This window comes from Geotrypetes seraphini, chromosome 8, assembly GCF_902459505.1.
Source record: "Geotrypetes seraphini chromosome 8, aGeoSer1.1, whole genome shotgun sequence".
NCBI lineage: Eukaryota > Metazoa > Chordata > Amphibia > Gymnophiona > Dermophiidae > Geotrypetes > Geotrypetes seraphini.
The window spans coordinates 30,702,048-30,720,507 of NC_047091.1; the positions used below are offsets into that span (position 1 = coordinate 30,702,048).

At 43.9% G+C, this 18,460-nt stretch overlaps 1 protein-coding gene across 1 annotated transcript in view; it reads left to right on the forward strand.

Annotated features, from left to right (window-relative positions):
* The window catches only part of GNL2 (G protein nucleolar 2), a 39,635-nt gene that overhangs the window by 15,173 nt on the left and 6,002 nt on the right, over window positions 1-18,460 (forward strand). Inside the window, exons 5-11 of the mRNA XM_033954962.1 lie at window positions 1,159-1,343; window positions 1,819-1,885; window positions 7,228-7,386; window positions 8,464-8,577; window positions 9,205-9,333; window positions 13,367-13,471; window positions 14,454-14,612. Of these exons, the coding sequence (XP_033810853.1) occupies window positions 1,159-1,343; window positions 1,819-1,885; window positions 7,228-7,386; window positions 8,464-8,577; window positions 9,205-9,333; window positions 13,367-13,471; window positions 14,454-14,612 (918 nt within the window). The remainder of the gene's footprint in view (window positions 1-1,158; window positions 1,344-1,818; window positions 1,886-7,227; window positions 7,387-8,463; window positions 8,578-9,204; window positions 9,334-13,366; window positions 13,472-14,453; window positions 14,613-18,460) is intronic.

Genomic DNA, 18,460 nt, shown 5'->3' on the forward strand with positions numbered 1-18,460 from the left:
ATGAGGGGAGCTGGTGCCCGCACCATGGCGGCGCCCGGGGCAGACCACCCTCCCCCCCTTACTACGCCTCTGGGGCCTAATATTCTTTATTTGTTGTCAGATTTTGTCTCTGCGATCCCTCAAACAGTGCAGAAAACCAAGAACAGGCCGACTGGCGGCTCCCGATGTGTGGCTAATGCCTTTCATCCGTGGTCCAAAATTCCTGTAGTCGGTAAACGTCAAGGTTCATTCCTTTAATCACAAAGACTGGTATTTTAGGCATCCAGCTCGTCTGTTTTCATGTGCATTTAATAATGGCATGGGCTGAGCCTAGCACAGTTATCTGGAAATGAAAAAAAGCATTTCTCGAGCGAGTCGGTCCTTCATCCATGAACAAAGTCCATGAAAGTTGTTATGGTGGCTCAGCTTACAAAGGAATTGTGTTCACAAAACCAGCCCCAGCTTCTCTCCCCCATGACAAATCTGGACATTTGGCGGGGTTTGCGCCTTGACTGGAAAAACAAAGGAAGATGGAGAGCAAAGATAGCGAGTTTGTTGTTGTTACAGCTGAGATTCTGCTGGATGTCAGTCGCTGATAAAGTAGACAGGGCACTGGGTTTTGGCAGCAGGCCTTCCCTTGCTGTGGATTGTTTAGACTTTGTTGCCATGGTGTTTGGATTTATGTGGCCATTTCTTTGGAAATATTTGCCAAGCCTTTTTCGGCGCTGACAGGAGAAATGCGTCTGGTGGGCTGAAAAGAGACAGCCCCGTCCACAGACTAAGCAGCTCGGTGACGGGTGAGAAACACTATCCTGTCTTCTGTCATGGATGAGCTTTAAGTAGGTAGCCAGTGGCCCCCAAGGGTTTTGCTGTTCCTGCAAAATGCTAAAATCATGGTAATTTAGGAAAGAGAAAAGGACCTGATGTCAGGATGTGCAAACAGAGGTTCAGTTACCATTTAAGAAAGTGAAAACATAATTCCAGGCATCCAGATTCGAAAGTTACCCTCATGTCGGAGAAATTCAAAACAAAGGGAGCTTATGGTGTTTGTTCCTTCCTTATTAAAAAAAAAAAGAGCTTTAAAAGTTATCTAGTTGGGTCTTGGGGTTTGTTTGGTTTTTTTGGTGAGGTACTCTAAAAATGAGAAATTTGGAAACACCTTGTTTTCTGTCTCCACAGAATGCCAAAGTGCATATCCTAGACACGGAGACTTTTGAAACCACTTTTGGCCCGAAATCTCAGCGGAAGAGGCCTAACCTAACTGCATGCGACCTTGTGGGCCTGGCGGAGCTTGCCGAGACATCTGCGGAGGGTTACAGCCAGGAGAAAGATCGGGATCTGGTTACTGAGGACACTGGAGTGAGGTACAAAGTCGGAAAGGGAGCACAGGAGGGAGTGACCGATGTCTGTCGGGGGATCCCTTGCCGTAGGTGCTCAGCTGATAGCAGCAGGGATATTTTCCCCTGATCAGCTGAGCCGGCGGTACTCTCCGAAGCTACGGTTTCGGGGAGTCCTGCTGGCTCAGCTGATCGGGGATAACTTCCCCTGCTGCGATCAGCTTATGGCTGCTGCAGGCTGGCTTTAGGCGGCATAGGCAGCTGAAATGTAGGCCAGGATTTTCCTGGCCCACATTTCAGCCGTGATTCTGTAACCGGCACTGTCGAGTGATTGACATGCTATCGGCAGCCGCTTTTAAGGCCGCCGCCCACATAGGCACTGGTTAAAGAATCTGGGCCTTTGAGACTCTCCTGGTTAAGTGGCGAGTAAAACCTAAATCTTGGTGAGACCTTTAAACTTCAGCCCATAGAATTCTGATATCATCTCTTGTGCTTTGCTTAGAAATGAAGCTAGAGAGGAGATCTATAAGAAGGGCCAGTCCAAAAGGATCTGGGGCGAGTTGTACAAGGTATGTGACATATCTCTCTCTCTTTCCCTCCCCTCTCCCCTCTTTTTATTCCATGGGTAAATGCTGCTGCTAAAAGTTACCACAAAGACTTTCCCCAGAGCCGAATCAACTACTGGTGCCCTACATGGATATTATGGTAGCTCATAAGGAGAAGGGAAGGGGAGAATTGTTGAATGATGCATTGCTGAACTCCTCAGACAGAAAGAAGCTCACTAAGACAACATTTTCCCCTAGATCGGGGGTGTCAAAGTCCCTCCTCGAGGGCCGCAATCCAGTTGGGTTTTCAGGATTTCCCCAATGAATATTCATGACATCTATTTGCATGCACTGCTTTCATGGTGTGCTAATAAATCTCGTGCATATTCATTGGGGAAATCCTGAAAACTCGACTGGATTGCAGCCCTCGAGGAGGGACTTTCACACCCCTGCCCTAGATACTAAAGGGGTAACTTGAGATGGCATTTTCCACCTGTAAAGTGTCTTAAAATGGCTCTTAAAATGTCACAGCAGCTTGAGTTGTGGGTGGGACTGACCCGGCATCTAGAAATGGTCTTTAACTATTTCTTTACCTCTGTGTCTTGAAAGTGATGTATATATGGAACAAAACATTTCTTGAAGTACCCTAGAGCCATGATTCTCAAGCCATTCCTCGAGACCCTCCCAACCAGTCAGGTTTTTAGGATATCCACAATGAATATGGTGAGATAGATTAGTATACCAAGGAGGCAAAACATGGAGATCTCTCTCTTGCAAAGTGCTGGTTTCAGTACTTCAGCAGTATAGCTATTTGGGTGTACAGTACTGCCCCGAAATTTACGGGGGTTCCGTTCCAGGAGCACCTGCAAACTTCAAAAAACCGCAAATGCGCTTTAGGAGCGGATCAGAGGCAGGAGAGGGCTGCAGGGGCAGCGGCGGGTGCTGAAAATCGGGTGCAGGATCGTTCTTAGTATTTTCTGATCACCTCTTCCGGGAACTAAAGTCAGGCTACACCAGGGATCTCAAAGTCCCTCCTTGAGGGCCGCAATCCAGTCGGGTTTTCAGGATTTCCCCAATGAATATGCATTGAAAGCAGTGCATGCACATAGATTTCATGCATATTCATTGGGGAAATCCTGAACACCCGACTGGATTGCGGCCCTCAAGGAGGGACTTTGAGATCCCTGGTGTAGCCTGACTTTAGTTCCCGGAAGAGGCGGTCAGAAAATACCACGAAAGACTTGAGTCTGCAAATTTGCAGGGGTTTACTCTAATTCTGGACTCAGCTTTATCATTTAAGCCAATGTTTCTCAACTCGGTCCTGGAGAATCCCCCTTGCCAGTCGGGTTTTCAGGCTATCGAAATGAATATGCATAAACTTGATTTGCATATACTGCCTCTACTGTATGCAAATTTATTTCATGCATATTCATTGTAGATATCCTGAAAACCTGACTGGCAAGGGGATACTCCAGGACCGAGTTGAAAAACACTGATTTAAGCCGGAAATAAAATTGGTGGTGTCGCAAGCAATCTTTTACGTTAAGATTGTTGCATAGATTAAGAGATTTTCTGTCTGTAGATAATTTTAGAAATGTGATGCAATTGACTCCTTTTCAACATATTCATAGGGGATTTGACTCAAGGGCTTCAAGGTAAAATAACACTATTCGCCGATGACGCCAAACTATGTAATATAGTAAGTGAATGCAGTTTACAGAATTATATGGCGCAGGACCTGCTTACATTGGAAAGTTGGTCCTCAACCTGGCAGCTAGGCTTCAATGCTAAGAAATGTAAGGTCATGCACCTCGGAAGCGGAAATCCATGCAGGACGTACTTCTTGAACGGAGAAACTTTAACTAGGACTTCAGCAGAATGAGATTTAGGAGTAATCATCAGTGCAGACATGAAAATTGCCAATCAAGTGGAGAAGGCTTCATCTAAGGCAAGGCAGATATTGGGTTGCATCAATAGAAGTTTCGTCAGCCGAAAGCCTGAAGTTATAATGCCGTTGTACAGGGCCATGGTGAGACCTCATCTGGAGTACTGTGTGCAATTCTGGAGGCCACATTACAGTAAAGATGTGCGCAGAATTGAATCGGTTCAGCGGACGGCCACCAGGATGATCTCGGGGCTCAAGGGTCTCTCGTACAAAGAGAGACTGAACAAATTGCAGCTCTACACTCTCGAGGAACGTAGGAAGAGGGGAAACATTTAAGTACCTCACGGGACGTGTCGAAGTGGAAGATGATATTTTCTTTCTCAAGGGACCCTCGGCCACAAGAGGGCACCCGCTCAAACTCAGGGGCGGAAAATTTCATGGCGACACCACAAAGTATTTCTTCACAGAGAGAGTGGTTGATCATTGGAACAAGCTTCCAGTGCAGGTGATCGAGGCAGACAGCTTGCCAGACTTAAAGAATAAATGGGATACCCATGTGGGATCCCTACGAGGGTCAAGATAAGGAAATTGGGTCATTAGGTCATTGGGGGTGATCATTAGCGAAGACATGAAGACTGCCAATCAAGTGGAGAAGGCTTCATCAAAGGCAAGACAAATGATGGGTTGCATCCAAAGAAGTTTTATCAGCCGGAAGCCCGAAGTTATAATGCCATTGTACAGATCCATGGTGAGGCCTCATCTGGAATATTGTGTACAATTCTGGAGGCCACATTACCAAAAGGATGTGCTGAGAGTTGAGTCAGTTCAAAGAATGGCCACCAAAATGGTCTCGGGACTCAAAGACCTCCCGTATGAAGAAAGGCTGAATAAATTGCAGCTATATTCACTTGAAGAACGTAGAGAGAGAGGAGACATGATAGAGACGTTTAAATATATCACCGGCCGTATTGAGGTGGAAGATGATATCTTCTTTTTTAAAGGCCCCTCTGCCACAAGAGGCCATCCGCTGAAAATCAGGGGTGGGAAATTTCATGGCGACACCAGGAAGTGGTCGATCATTGGAATGAACTTCCACCTCAGGTGATTCAGGCCATCAGCGTGAAGGATTTTAAAAGGAAATGGGATACACATGTAGGATCTCTAGGGGGGTAAATTCAAGGGGGTAGGGTTGTTGGGGTGGGCAGACTTGATGGGCTGTGGCCCTTTTCTGCCGTCATCTTCTATGTTTCTAGACAGGGGGTGGGTAAGCAGAGTGGGCAGACTTGATGGGCTGTAGCCCTTTTCTGCCGTCATCTTCTATGTTTCTATGTATTTGATTATTGCAATGCTTTGTATTTGGGGCTGCCTAAGTACGTTGTTAAGGCTTTGTAACATGCTCAGAATGCTTCTTCTGCGTGCATTATTGTACGTCTTGAGATCTGATCATATCACCCCGGTCCTGAGGGAATTACATTGGCTACCAATTAGAGTGCGCATTGAATTTAAGGTTCTCTGGGTCATTTTCGCCTTTTGAATGATGATTGTCCTATGGTGTTGCAATCATCGTTTCATTTTGATCGTCCAAGGAGGACTTTGGATAAGCAGCGTTTGGAATGCACCTCCTTTGAGTGCAGTGAGGTTATAATAACATAAGATTTGCCGCTGCTGGGTCAGACCCGTGGTCCATCGTGCCCAGCAGTCCGCTCACGCGGCGACCCTTAGGTCAAAGACCAGTGCCCTACTAGAGTCTAGCCTTACCTGCGTACGTCCTTGTTCAGCAGGAACTTGTCTAACTTTGTCTTGAGTCCCTGAAGGGTGTTTTCCCCTATAATAGCCTCTGAAAGAACATTCCAGATGTCTACCACTCTCTGGGTGAAGAAGGACTTCCTTACATTCGTAGGGAGTCTATCCCCTTTTAACTTTAGAGAGCGCCTTATCTGGGTATCGCAAAACTATGTTATCAGCGCAGGGGCCAATTTGCTGGAATACGTTACCCCTTGGAATTAAGGCAAGCCTCGAGGGTGTTGCAGTTCAAGAAGGGGTTAAAAACGGTTTTGTTTGCACAAACTTGTGCAACATGAGCAAGTGCATTTTGTCATTTTTTTTGCTCGGTATCTGTCAGAAAGTTTAATATTCATGATTTTCTAGGAAGTTCTGTGAGTTAATCTTTAATGTTGTTTAATGATACTGGCGTGTTTTATTAGTGAGAGAACATGTTGCCATTGGCTCCAGTGAATTGTATTTTAATGGTTATTGTTTTGATGTACTGTTTGGTTTATTGTAAGTATTATGTTTTTTGTGATTTTTATTTTTATTTTATCCGCATAGAATTGTTGGATTTGTGGACTCTAAATTTGTAAATAAATTCATTGTGGATATCGGACTTGGAGTATTGTGTTCAGTTTTGGAGACCGTATCTGGTGAAGGATATAAAAAGACTTGAAGCGATCCAGAGGAAGGCGACGAAAATGGTAAGGGGTTTGAACCAAAAGAAGAATGGGAAGAGACTGGAAGACCTAACTATGTATACTCTGGAGGAGAGGAGGGACAGGGGAGATATGATACTTGAAAGGTATTAATAAAGAACCAAATCTTTTCCAGAGAAGAGAAAATGGTAAAACTAGAGGGCATAATTTGAGGTTGAGGGGAGGAAGACTCAGAAGCAATGTTAGGAAATTATTTTTCACGGAGAGGGTAGTGGATGCTAGGAATGCCCTTCCGAGGGAAGAGGTGGAGAGGAAAATGGTGATTGAATTAAAAAAAGCATGGGATAAAAATAGAGGATCTCTAATTAGAAAATGAAGGTTGTAAATTAAAGAACTAAGGCCGACATTGGACAGACTTGCACAGTTTTTGTCCCATATATGATGATTTGGTGTAGGATTAGGCTGGGGAGGGCATCGATGGGAACTCCACTAATATGGAACAGGAGGATGTTACTGGCCAGACTTTATGGTAGATATCCTGCAAACAACGAGATGGTTGGATAGGCTGGAGTGAGCTTGGACAGCAACTTCAGCATTTGGAAACTACCAGGTGGACTTCACAGTCTATGGCACAGAAATACCTGAAACCCAAAGAGTAGCAACATTCCAGAGCTAAGATTGTGATGTCATAATGCCTCATTCCACCAATGCCTAAGAGCCAACCTCAGCAGTGATGTCACAATGGCTTGATTAGATGTTAACTTCAGCGTTTGGAACCTAGGACAATACCAGGTGGACTTTACAGTCTATGACCCAGAAATAGCAAAGAAGAGACAAGTTAATCTAATCATGTATTTTTAATGGGTATAACTAATGGGCAGACTGGATGGACCATTCAGGTCTTTATCTGCCGTCATTTACTATGTTACTATCTTAAAACCCAGGTTGGTTGGCATGTCCCTAGGACTGGGTTGAGAACCCCTGTTTGAGAGTAACTTAATAAAATAAGATTCAAGGTCCCTGTTTCTCATAATCCACATTCCTTGACTTTGCAGGTGGTTGACTCTTCTGATGTTGTTATCCAAGTTCTTGACACTAGAGATCCAATGGGTACCCGCTCCCCTCACATAGAGAGCTACCTTAAGAAGGAGAAGCCGTGGAAACATTTAGTGTTTGTCCTCAACAAATGTGACCTTGTCCCTACCTGGGTCACAGTAAGTATGACCTTGCTTAACCTTTTGAATGCATTGTTTTATGCACAATGTGCCTCATAGAATTTTTATTATTGTGGATATTTTTTGCTTTCTGGAAGCTGGAAGAGATTGAATCTCTGTGCAAAAGCAGAGCCAGCTGGTTCAAAGTTGTGTAAATATGACTGACCTGTGGGCATGTTGGAATCTTTATTTCTTTTGGCCTGAAAGTTACGGGGTGCATTTTTCAGGGTGGCCGGTGTCCTGTCAAAATGTATGAAAGTGCAGGTTGAATTAGGCGCTTCAGCTACTTGGTTTGGGGAATTGGTTTCTGTCCATCATGCCTGTGACATGTGAGGTTCTTGGCACTGAAGATCAAATAATTTTTCGTTTAAGTGGTGCATATTAGGATGAGGGATCGTCTGACCTCTGCAGTCACTGAGAGAAACCTGCTTTGCATTAGCTCGTACTAATTGAGTTTAGCTGGTAACAAAAGCCTTCGTGGTGGATTGTTTTTTGGATTTAAAGAAATAATAGTCCAAACATGCATTGTCATATTTGAGAAAGTTTAAATTCCTTGGCTTGTTGGTTTTGAACCATTGTGGTTCCTTTGTTTTTATTTATTTTTATTTTATTTATTGGGTCATTCAGGTTAAGTGGAAGTGTTTTGTAGATATGTTGGAACACTCTCTTCACTTTTAAAGAAAAATAAAAGCAGAAATCTTCTCTTCCATCTCTCTGCCTGGTTTGTTTTCCACCATACTCCATTCTCATTTGCTATCACCATGACAAGGTTTGGGGGGGAGGTGGAGATGCAAAGCTGGCATGTCACAGCTGCTGAGAATTTTTCTTGACCACACACCCTTCTCTTCCCCTCTAGAACCCAGTTATTTTATCATCAGCCCTTAATAAGGGCCCACAGACAGCAGCTTCCTTCTTAGCCTGGTATGCCTGCATCCTGAGTCTCACCAGTAGGTGTCGCTAGTCAGGTCTCCTCCATGGCATGCTACTGAGAACTCTTCATAATGAATGTTAATGGTAACAAGTGGGTGATTTTCCTCAGAATTTATCATAATTATCGTAACTGATTTTTATTTCTAGAGACGCTGGGTTGCTATCCTGTCCCAAGAATATCCTACACTTGCTTTCCACGCCAGCCTCACGAATCCCTTCGGGAAAGGTGCTTTCATACAACTCTTACGACAGTTTGGGAAGGTAAATACTGTTCACTGATTCATTTTTCGGCCCTTATCAGAATTTTACCGGCATCTTCTTGTGCAAATTCAGCTTTTCTGCTGTTCGCCTGATATGTGGGCTGAAGAAAAGCGAAAATATCAGCCCCTATGATTAATTATTACACTGGTTGCCAGTGGAAGCACGAGTAATGTTTAAAGTTGGTTTGGAGATTGGCCCCTACCTACCTGTTATTTCATTTCCTTTGAGGGTAACCAGGAATTGTAACTTATTTGCATACCCGAAGATTTTAGGCTGTAAAGTTAGGGCTTTTTTAGACAGGATGCTTGCATTTCAAGCAAGTAAACAACAGTCCTGGTTGGGTAACTATATTAGCGGAGCCATATTATTTTCTGGCGCCTTCCGAAAAGAAATTAACAGTATTATTTGATAAATTTATCTCTTAATTTGATGTTTTTATTCCTAATATAATAATTTGAATGCTTCTACTTAAATTTTTATTGTCTTTTTAGTTAATATGCTGTATTCTCATCTTAATATTGTACTTTGCTGATTGTCCAGTTTTTCTCTCTTGTATGAACTGCCTAGAATTCTTTTGATTGTGGCGGTATACAAAAATAAAGTTATGTTATGTTGTGTTTCCTGCAGTTGCACACCGACAAGAAGCAGATCAGTGTAGGCTTCATTGGCTATCCAAATGTCGGGAAAAGCTCCGTGATAAACACACTACGATCGAAGAAAGTCTGTAACGTGGCTCCCATTGCAGGCGAAACCAAGGCAAGTGTACATTTGGGGATCTTGTTGTAGACACAGAGCAAATGGAGAGCAGACCAAGTGCACAAAGCAATGAACGCAACAGATATTTACTCAAAGCAAGAATGAATATAGTAGTGCCCAGCATGTCTTCGGGCGAAACGTGACTATGTCAGGCACTGCTGTATTCTGTCTTGCTTTGATTAAATATAGTACTACTGCTATTAATTATTTTTATAGCACTACCAGATGCACGCAGTGCTGTACAGAGTCACAAAAAAAGTCCCTGCTCCAAAGAGCTTACAATCTAAACAGACAAGACAGACAAACTGGATGTCATGGATACAGTTAAGGGAAAGGGTTAATCTGCTGGCTGGGTTGGAGGACAGAGGGGAGTACAGGACAATCAAGCCATTGTGACATCACTGAGGAGGTTGGCTCTGATTGGTGGAATGAGGCATTATGACATCACAATCTCAGCTCTGCTTCCCAAAGACAAATTCTTCACACTACTACTATGAATTAATTCTATAGCGTTACCAGACGTATACAGTGCTCTACAAAGTCACAAAGAATACAGTCCCTGCTCGAAAGAGCTTACAATCTAAACATGAAAGACAGACAAACAGGATGCCATGGATACAGTTAAGGGGAAGAGTTAATCAGCTGGCTGGGTTGGAGGGCAGAGGAAAAGGGTTAAGCATTGAAGGCTATATCAAAAAGGTGGGTTTTAAACAAGGGAAGGGGCTTGACGGACAAATTTGGGCAATTAATTCCAGACATAGGGGGCAGCTAAATGAAAGGAACGAAATCTGGAATTGGCAGTGGAGAAGGGTATAACTAAGAGCGGCTTAGCTGAGGAACGGAGTTCTCTGAGAGGTATATAAAGAGAGAGAAGAGAGGAGAAATATTGAGGGCAGCAGAATGGTGGAAGAATATGTTATTGCTTTAATCACTTGATGCACTTGGTCTGTTGTTTGTGTGTTTTGCTTGTGGACATCAGTGTCTCATCTTTTCTGCTCTGAGATCATCGCATGCAAATGTCCGATACAGTTATAATGATCTGCCAGAGCCTCGGGAGTTCTTTTTCATTTAGAAATGTCTTCCTGCTTTTTTGGACTGAGATCCTGGTACATTCAGACATCATTCACAGCTACCCGAGTTCCCTCCACCCCACCCCCCACCCTGTGGTTATCTCCCCTCCTAAAACAATGAGTCTGATCATTGCAACAACAGTCCTTGGTCATGGGCCTGCAGTCATAAATCTAGCCACTGGGTGTCGCCCTAAAACAATGATCAGAATTCTTTCCCCATCCAGGGATGTGTGAGTGCTGTCTCTCCAGCATTTCCAGTCCCAGGGAGCAGAGGTCCAATGGTAGGATCAAATTGGGGACCTTTAGCACTTGCCATCAAGCCAGCTGTCCTTTCTTTTGGTTTTAATGATGTCTGCCAGTGAGAAGTCTCTCATCCTCTACCACCTCGTGTCTGCATACACAGAAGCCGTCAGTTGCTGAAACTTGAAGCAGATGTCAGTGGCTGCTCTAACTGTGAAATGTACACAGGTGCAGTAGATTCTGATGCAGAGCAGACCTGCTTAATACAGGGGTCTTCAGAATATCCTTAATGAATAGTCATGAGGGAGATTGACAGAAACTATGCAGAACATTACTGTATAGGGTGTCTGGAAAAAACAGGACCCCATAACATTTGTTCCAGAAACATCCCACTACAGCAGAAATTTCTACCTGAAATTTGAGACATTTCTGGATACAGTCAAACCTCGGTTTGCGAGTAACCCGGTTTACGAGTGTTTTGCAAGACGAGCAAAACATTCTCGCAAAACGTGTCTCGCAAACCGAGTGTTGACTCGATTTGTGAGCACCCCCCGATAACCGGCATCACTCCCCCCTGCTCGCAAAGGGCCCCCTCCCGCTCGAATCTGCACCCCCCACCCGCGAGAAAAGGAACCCCCCGCCCGACCAACTTTAACTCACCCCCCCTTTGGCACCGGCACGCAGCCCACAAGTGCCGGTGCCGCTTGAAGATCTTCTTCCCAGTCTGCCGGCTTTGAGCATGCATCTGCGCATGCTCAAGCCCTTCTAATTCTCCCTCTTACCGAGAATCTCGGCGAGAGGGAGAATTAGAAGAGCTTGAGCATGCGCAGATGCATGCTCAAAGCCGGCAGAGACTGGGAAGAAGAAGATCTTCAAGTGGCACCGGCACTTGTGGGCTGCGTGCCGGTGCCAAAGGGGAGGGTGAGTTAAAGTTGGTCGGGCGGGGGGGTTCCTGTTCTCGCGGGGGGGGGGTGCCGATTCGAGGGGGGTGCCGATTCGAGTGGGGGGGAGCGGTTCTTGTGCCGGTGCCAGACGGTGGGGGTGAGTTAAAGTTGGTCGGGCGGGGGATGCCTGTTCTCACGGGGGGTGCCGGATCATGCGGGGGGGGGGGGGGGAAACAGCGCCCTGGCCTTGTGTGGGGGGGTGAGAACGTATCAAAGCGAGTTTCCATTATTTCCTATGGGGAAATTCGCTTTGATAAACGAGCATTTTGGATTACGAGCATGCTCCTGGAACGGATTATGCTTGTAATCCAAGATACCACTGTACTTTATTTCTCAACAAGATGGAGCTCCAGCGCATTGAGCTCGCAAAACAGTTCAGCTCCTAGTTAATTCACAATTTGTGCTCTGTGTCCTCCTTCAACCTTGACACATTCATGCTGCTTTCGACATCGCCGAGCTGTTGGCTCAATGAAAAGAACCCATTAGATGATGTATTTTAAAATTTCATACTAAATATTTAAATAATTTTTAAAGTATTTTGAATCTGTATAAGAGGTCGCATTTTTTCCTTACACCATGGTTCAAGTTTTTATTAAAATTTGATTTAGTCACTTATCAAATTTCTAAGCGAGTTTGCAAGGTAAAAAATAAAAGGAACCCAAAAACATAATAAAGATAAAAACAATGCCATACAGTAGAGACTCACTTAACAGTAGCCCATGTCAATAACTTACCACCATAGTGTGAAGGGTTTCAGTCTCGGCTAATTGAGCTAATACTGTGATGTCATAATACCCCAATCCACCAATAAGAGCCAACCTCATCACTGATCGACCATGTTTTTGACGAGGCATACTCTGTCCCTGAATGGAGCGGTCCCCGCAGTGAGCACCTAACATATGAAATCCTACCGGCACTAACAGAAAGAAGATGATCGAAGGTAGAAACCTAATTTTCCATTATCTCTTTCCTGGAATTATATTTAGTTAAAAAGCAGCAATATTCTTGGTTGCATTCAGATTTAAACTTTTTTGAAACATACAGTCAATATATTTCTGTTTTATCCACTTTTCTGTGTTATCTTGACTTTTTGATTATCTAACACCTCTCAGTCCCATTTACATTGGATCGTTGAGAGTCTACTTAGTTAATTGGGGAAACTGTCTTCTAAGAGTAAGGGTGCTAGAGAGGAGGGGCAAATATTTGTACCATTCTTGAGCAGAATAATTTGGAACAAGCACGTGGAATGATGGGGATTTTGGAAGCGCAATTTAGTACACTTCTCCCTCCAAATTTGCGGGTTTAGGACTCGCGAATTCAGTTATTCACGAGTTTCTAAACCCTGACCCACCCCTACTTCCCGGACCTCTCCACACCGTACCTGGTGGCCTAGCGGTGAAATGAGGTAGTAGCTGTCTTCCTACGCTCCTGCCCCGTGCAGAGCCGTCAACAAAAATGGCTGCCATGAGTTCCCACTGTAGTCTCTTGAGACCACGGGAACTCGCGACAGCCATTTTTGTTGACGGCTGTATACGGGGCAGGAAGATTGTTCCTGCCCCACTTCACCACTAAGCCACCAGGTACGGTGTGGATAGATCCGGGAGGCGGGGGGGGGGGTGAATCAGAGCCGGCCCTAAAAGTTATTTGCAATTTTTCCATGTTCGGAACCCAGCTCTGCCCCTAACCCCCCACAAATATAGAGGGAGAAGTATACTATAATTTAATCTGGTCATGTGAAATCTTTCCAGAAGTTGTAACTAACCGTTTGGTCCTTGACAGGTTTGGCAGTATATCACGCTGATGCGTCGCATCTACCTTATTGACTGCCCTGGTGTGGTTTATCCCTCGGGAGACACTGAGACAGAAATTGTCTTAAAAGGAGTCGTAAGTATTTCAACAACACATTGAAAAGTTATGTATGTACCGAACAGGTTTATAATATCTCCACATTTCCAGAGATTTGAATCTGGAGCTGGCATGCCTGGAGTGGTGCTTTTGTACATGACTTTTGTTTAATTTCTGTACCACTTATATCCTAAGTGGTTTTACATTCAGGTACTTTATCGTATTTCCCTATCTGTTCCCGGTGGACTCAAACTATATAGTGTACCTGGGGCAATGAGGAGATTAAGTGACTTGCCCAGAGTCACAAGGTAGCAGCAAGGGATTTGAACCCACAACCTCAGGGTGCTGAGGCTATAGCTCTAACCACTGTGCCACACACTCCCCACCTTTCATATATTTGTGAGGATAAGGGATTTTTTTTTAAACACATGAGCACAGATGATTCCAAAAGCGTGGCATTTTCATCAAAACAAGCATTCACGACCTGCATTCATTATCTCAGTGCGAGTGTAAACAGTTTGACAGAGCCACTTAAATCATTTCGATTCTGCTTTTCATTTCAGGGTTATGGGGACTATTAAGTACTGTAACGTTTTCAAAGCATTGTCTCTTTTTGGCCATGCCCATCATTGCACGGCAGAACAAACTGGGGTGTTGTAATGACATTCATCGTTTGTGTTTGTGTCACTTTGTGGCATCTGAAATATAAATTCCAGATAAAAGGGGCAGATTTCCAAAGTGCAAATATAGTTTTCCTTTGAAAATAGTCTTGTAAGTTCAAATTAGCCTTGGGGGAGGAGCCTAATGATTAGCGTAGTGGGCTCAAAACCTGGGGAACAGAGTTCAATTCCCATTGCAGAAACTTGTGACTCTGGGCAAGTCACGTGACCTTCCACTGCTCCAGGTTCAAAAACTTAAGGCTTGATATTCAGCTGGTGGGGATCGGTGAGCCCTGATATTGAATTTCCAGGTTTCCAAAGTAATTGCAAAATGATTTTACCGCACTCGTTTGTTCTTTTAGGTTCAAGTTGAGAAAATTCAGAGCCCCACGGACCACATTGAGGCTGTGCTGGAGAGAGCAAAGCCAGAATACATCCGCAAGACCTACAAGATCGAGTCTTGGGAGCATGCTGAGGATTTCCTGGAGAAGCTTGCCTTCCGCACGGGCAAATTACTAAAAGTGAGACATGGGGAAGGAGAGGGGCTGGAATACCGGAGGATGTGGACTTTGATTGGCAGCCCTACCATGCTAGAGTCCCTGGTTGATGCCGCCTCTTGCCCTTTTGGACTCAAAGCACAGTTCTGTGGCGTTCGGTCTTAACCCAGACCTCCCGTTTTGCCACAATATGAGCTGTTAGACTTCCCAAGCTTATATCTTTATTCTCCAACATGATTTGGGTGGTTTATTCCCTTCAGCTGCTTGGGTTTTCAAAGGTGCTATTTTAAGCAGCCTCCACTGTGGGTTTTAATGACCGTGCGTTACCTATTTATAAAGCAAAACCATAGGAATATTTTCCCTGTGAAAATTAGAAGAGTTGTCAAGAGTCAATCTAATTCAGTATCCAGTTTCTAATAGAGGCCAATCACAAGTATGTTTTTGTTTATTTTTCCTTTTTATATTCTGCCTAAACTAGGTTAACAGTAAAATAATCATAATACAAAAAAACAAATTCTGCCTCAGCTCATATCAGTATTATTAACCACCTGTCTCAGTTTGAGGGGGAAAACCCTGCAGAAATAGTTGTGTCTTCAAATACTTCTTAAATTGTGCCAAATGCCCTCATAACCAGTAGGTCCCCAGAAAGTAGCGAAACTTCTTTCTGTTGTCCCCCAGTGGCTTTTCCCAGGTCTACCTTAAGAAGGGTTTATGGATTTTTCCTCCAGGAACTTTTCTTAACTTTTTTTTTTTTTAAATTAGAATGATACACCCTGTATGGCCAGCACCTGTTCCTTAGTGCTGGTGGCTGAAGGTAGGAAACTTAGAGGGTGTATTTTTGAAAATGTCCCCTTGTGCCACTCTCCTGCCTTTGAGCCATCAAACTGACAAGTCCTTGAAATGATTTCAAATATATCAGAGAACCAAATCAGTCACAGAGTCCACTGGAGAATAAACCCACCGCACTGAGTTTATTTCAGAGGTCCGAGACGGGTATCAGACAGCCCAACCAACCACTTCGGTTAGAGGGAAATATATTCTTCATATACCCCACGGAACCTCCTCCTCCGTATTTGCTCTTTTTTATTTATTTTTATTTTTATTTATATTTAAATTTATCTTTTTATCTTGTCATGGTATATCTTGTCATGGTATTGTGAATTAATTTATTAAGCATTCATGCTGCCAGTGCTACATAAGTTTGTACTTAGCTTTCAGCTGTAAATATTCCCCTGAACGCCGACGCGTTTCGATTCCTTTATCAAGGCGGCATAGGGAAAGCTGAAACCCAAATGAAAAGATATTAGCACTCTCCACACAAGGACTACGCTAAAAATTCAATAAAAAGCATAGCCCTCCCATTAAATGAATACCTTACCTAGTCAAGTACACTACACACAACCGTAAAGCTGGCCAAAAGACAAGCTCCGGCGTGAGAACTCTGAACTTAAAAACCCCCCAAAGATGACGTCATTTCCGGGGAGGGACAAATACTCTCTCAATTAACTTATCATACCGGAAAAACAGAATTTAGACAAGGATTTAAAGGGACAGAAAAATCAAAGAAGTTAAAGGTCTGATTGAGCTAACCAATCAGACGTTTCATTCAACCCTTTAGGGGACATCGTGTCTAGAATGAACATCCAACGGAGTTCACAGCGATTTAATCTCCGGGTAATGTTCCCACCCTCCCACCCTACAATAATGCGATCTAAAACACGCCACTTCAAATCTTTTAAAGTGTGGCCACAGTTCAACCAATGTCGAACTAGCGGAGAGGATTCATTACGAGTGTACACTCTAGATTTATGTTCAGTGAGGCGTACCCGTATAGAACGGGTCGTTCTGCCTACATACAACTTTGGGCAGGGACACTGAATTACATAGATAACATTATCAGAGCTACAGGACGTATTATGTTTAATCTTGAATGTCTCCCCGGTGCCAGGATGGGTCCAATATTCCCCAGGTATAGTAAAATTACACCATTGGCATTGACCACATGGGAGGTGATTCCCAGCTTGGATTCCCCCATCCTCCTGGAGTTTATTATGATTTAGGTATTCACCCAAATTTCTTCTTTTCCTATAGGAACAGATGGGGCTATCCTCCAAGGTGGGAATCGCCAGCCTGGGAATATGCCAATATTTCTTTACAATTCTTGCCTTTTTCGTTTGTTCCCGAGTACTCTTTTGTATGATATTCACTTTTTTGCTCAATAAAGAGATTATTAAAAAAATAATAATAATCATAAGTGTTCGAGGCTTGTGCGGTTAAGGCAGAGCTTGTAGGAATGGGATGGGGATATTAAGATCCCGCGGGCACAAATTTGTCCCAGTGTCATTCTCTATTTTGTCCTCACTGGATCTCCAACATACTCGTGTTTTGTTGTAAATATCCTGAGAATCTTGACTGGCTGGGGTGGGTTTGGGAAACTCCATCACTTTAGAAACTTTGCCTGGCATTTGCATAGGTTGAATAGGTGCCAACTGCAAATACCACTCTTGTATGGTATAGGGCCCGATATTCAGCCGGCGGCAACCAGCATTTTGCCGACCACTGCCAGCTTTATTCCCAGTTATTCAACGCCAGGCCATGTCTCCCTGGGCACAGACATTGAATATTCAGTATAAGCGAATGGTTAAAGCATAACTGGTTAAGTGAGATATTTGGCATTCCAAATATGTACCACTGAAAATGCCCAGCTAGCCCTGGACAAGCGTTTTAAATGGCCAGGAGCCATTTCTGGATGTTTAACTCACTTTGAATATCGACCCACTTAGTTTTTGAAATACAGTGCTTGCATGCAAGCTGCTGAGTGATTCTGCCGTTTTGGTTTTTTTAAACATGTGTTTGTTTTTGCTGTGCTCATGTTATCCCTCTCCTCAAGTCGCTTCATCAGCTCCCTGTCTCAAACTCCTCTTACTGACCTTCCGAGTGCACTCACTCTGTGGGCTCCTCAATCTCTCTCCTGCACCCCACCCCGGGAACTCCGTTCTTCAAGTAAGTCTCTCTTGTCTGTACCCCTCTCCTCTACTGCCAACTCCTGACTTTGTCCCTTCAGCGCCGTATGCCTGGAACAACCTGCCTGAATCGGTACGCCAGGCTCCATCCCTGGCGGTATTCAAATCCAGGCTCAAAGCCCACTTTTTCGAAGCTGCGTTTAGGTCCTAACCCTTCCAATTTGTAATACACTACAGGCTCCTTTTACTAAGGTGTGCTAGCATTTTTAGTGCACGCAGAAAATTGCCGCGCACTATGCTTCTAGAACTAACGCCAGCTCGGCAATGTAGTACGCGCTATTTCGCGCGTTAAAGCCCTAACGCGGCATAGTAAAAGGAGGCCTATGCAGGATTCCCTCTTCAGCCCCTACAATCTGAACCTCTTCTTCCTTTTGTATCCCCCTTCATGAACAGTATATTTTGATCCACCCTGTGTCCTGTGTGTCTTTCGAACAGGGACCATCCATTATGTTCAGCGCTGCATGCATCTGGTAGTGCTATAGAAATAATAATAATAGTTTTTGTGTTGTTGGGGTTTTTTTTTTGTTTTTTTTTAACAAAATGCCTGTTTCTGCAGCATGTTTTTAAAAAATACACAAAATGTTCCTGAACAAGAAAGAATGTCCATATATTCAATATCCAAAGCAACATTCAATATAATTCAGCATTACCTATGGTACCCAATCCAAAAGGAGAAAAGACCTCAGTGACTAATAGGGGTTCTAAACAAACTGCCCACATAGACTAGCCGATCTCAAAAACTCAAGTTTGAGACCAGCAGACAGATTCTTGGTCAAAAGCTCCAAGATAAGTGGTATTATAATATAAACAAAAAACATTTTCATTCAAAATCATCACTTATCTGAAAAT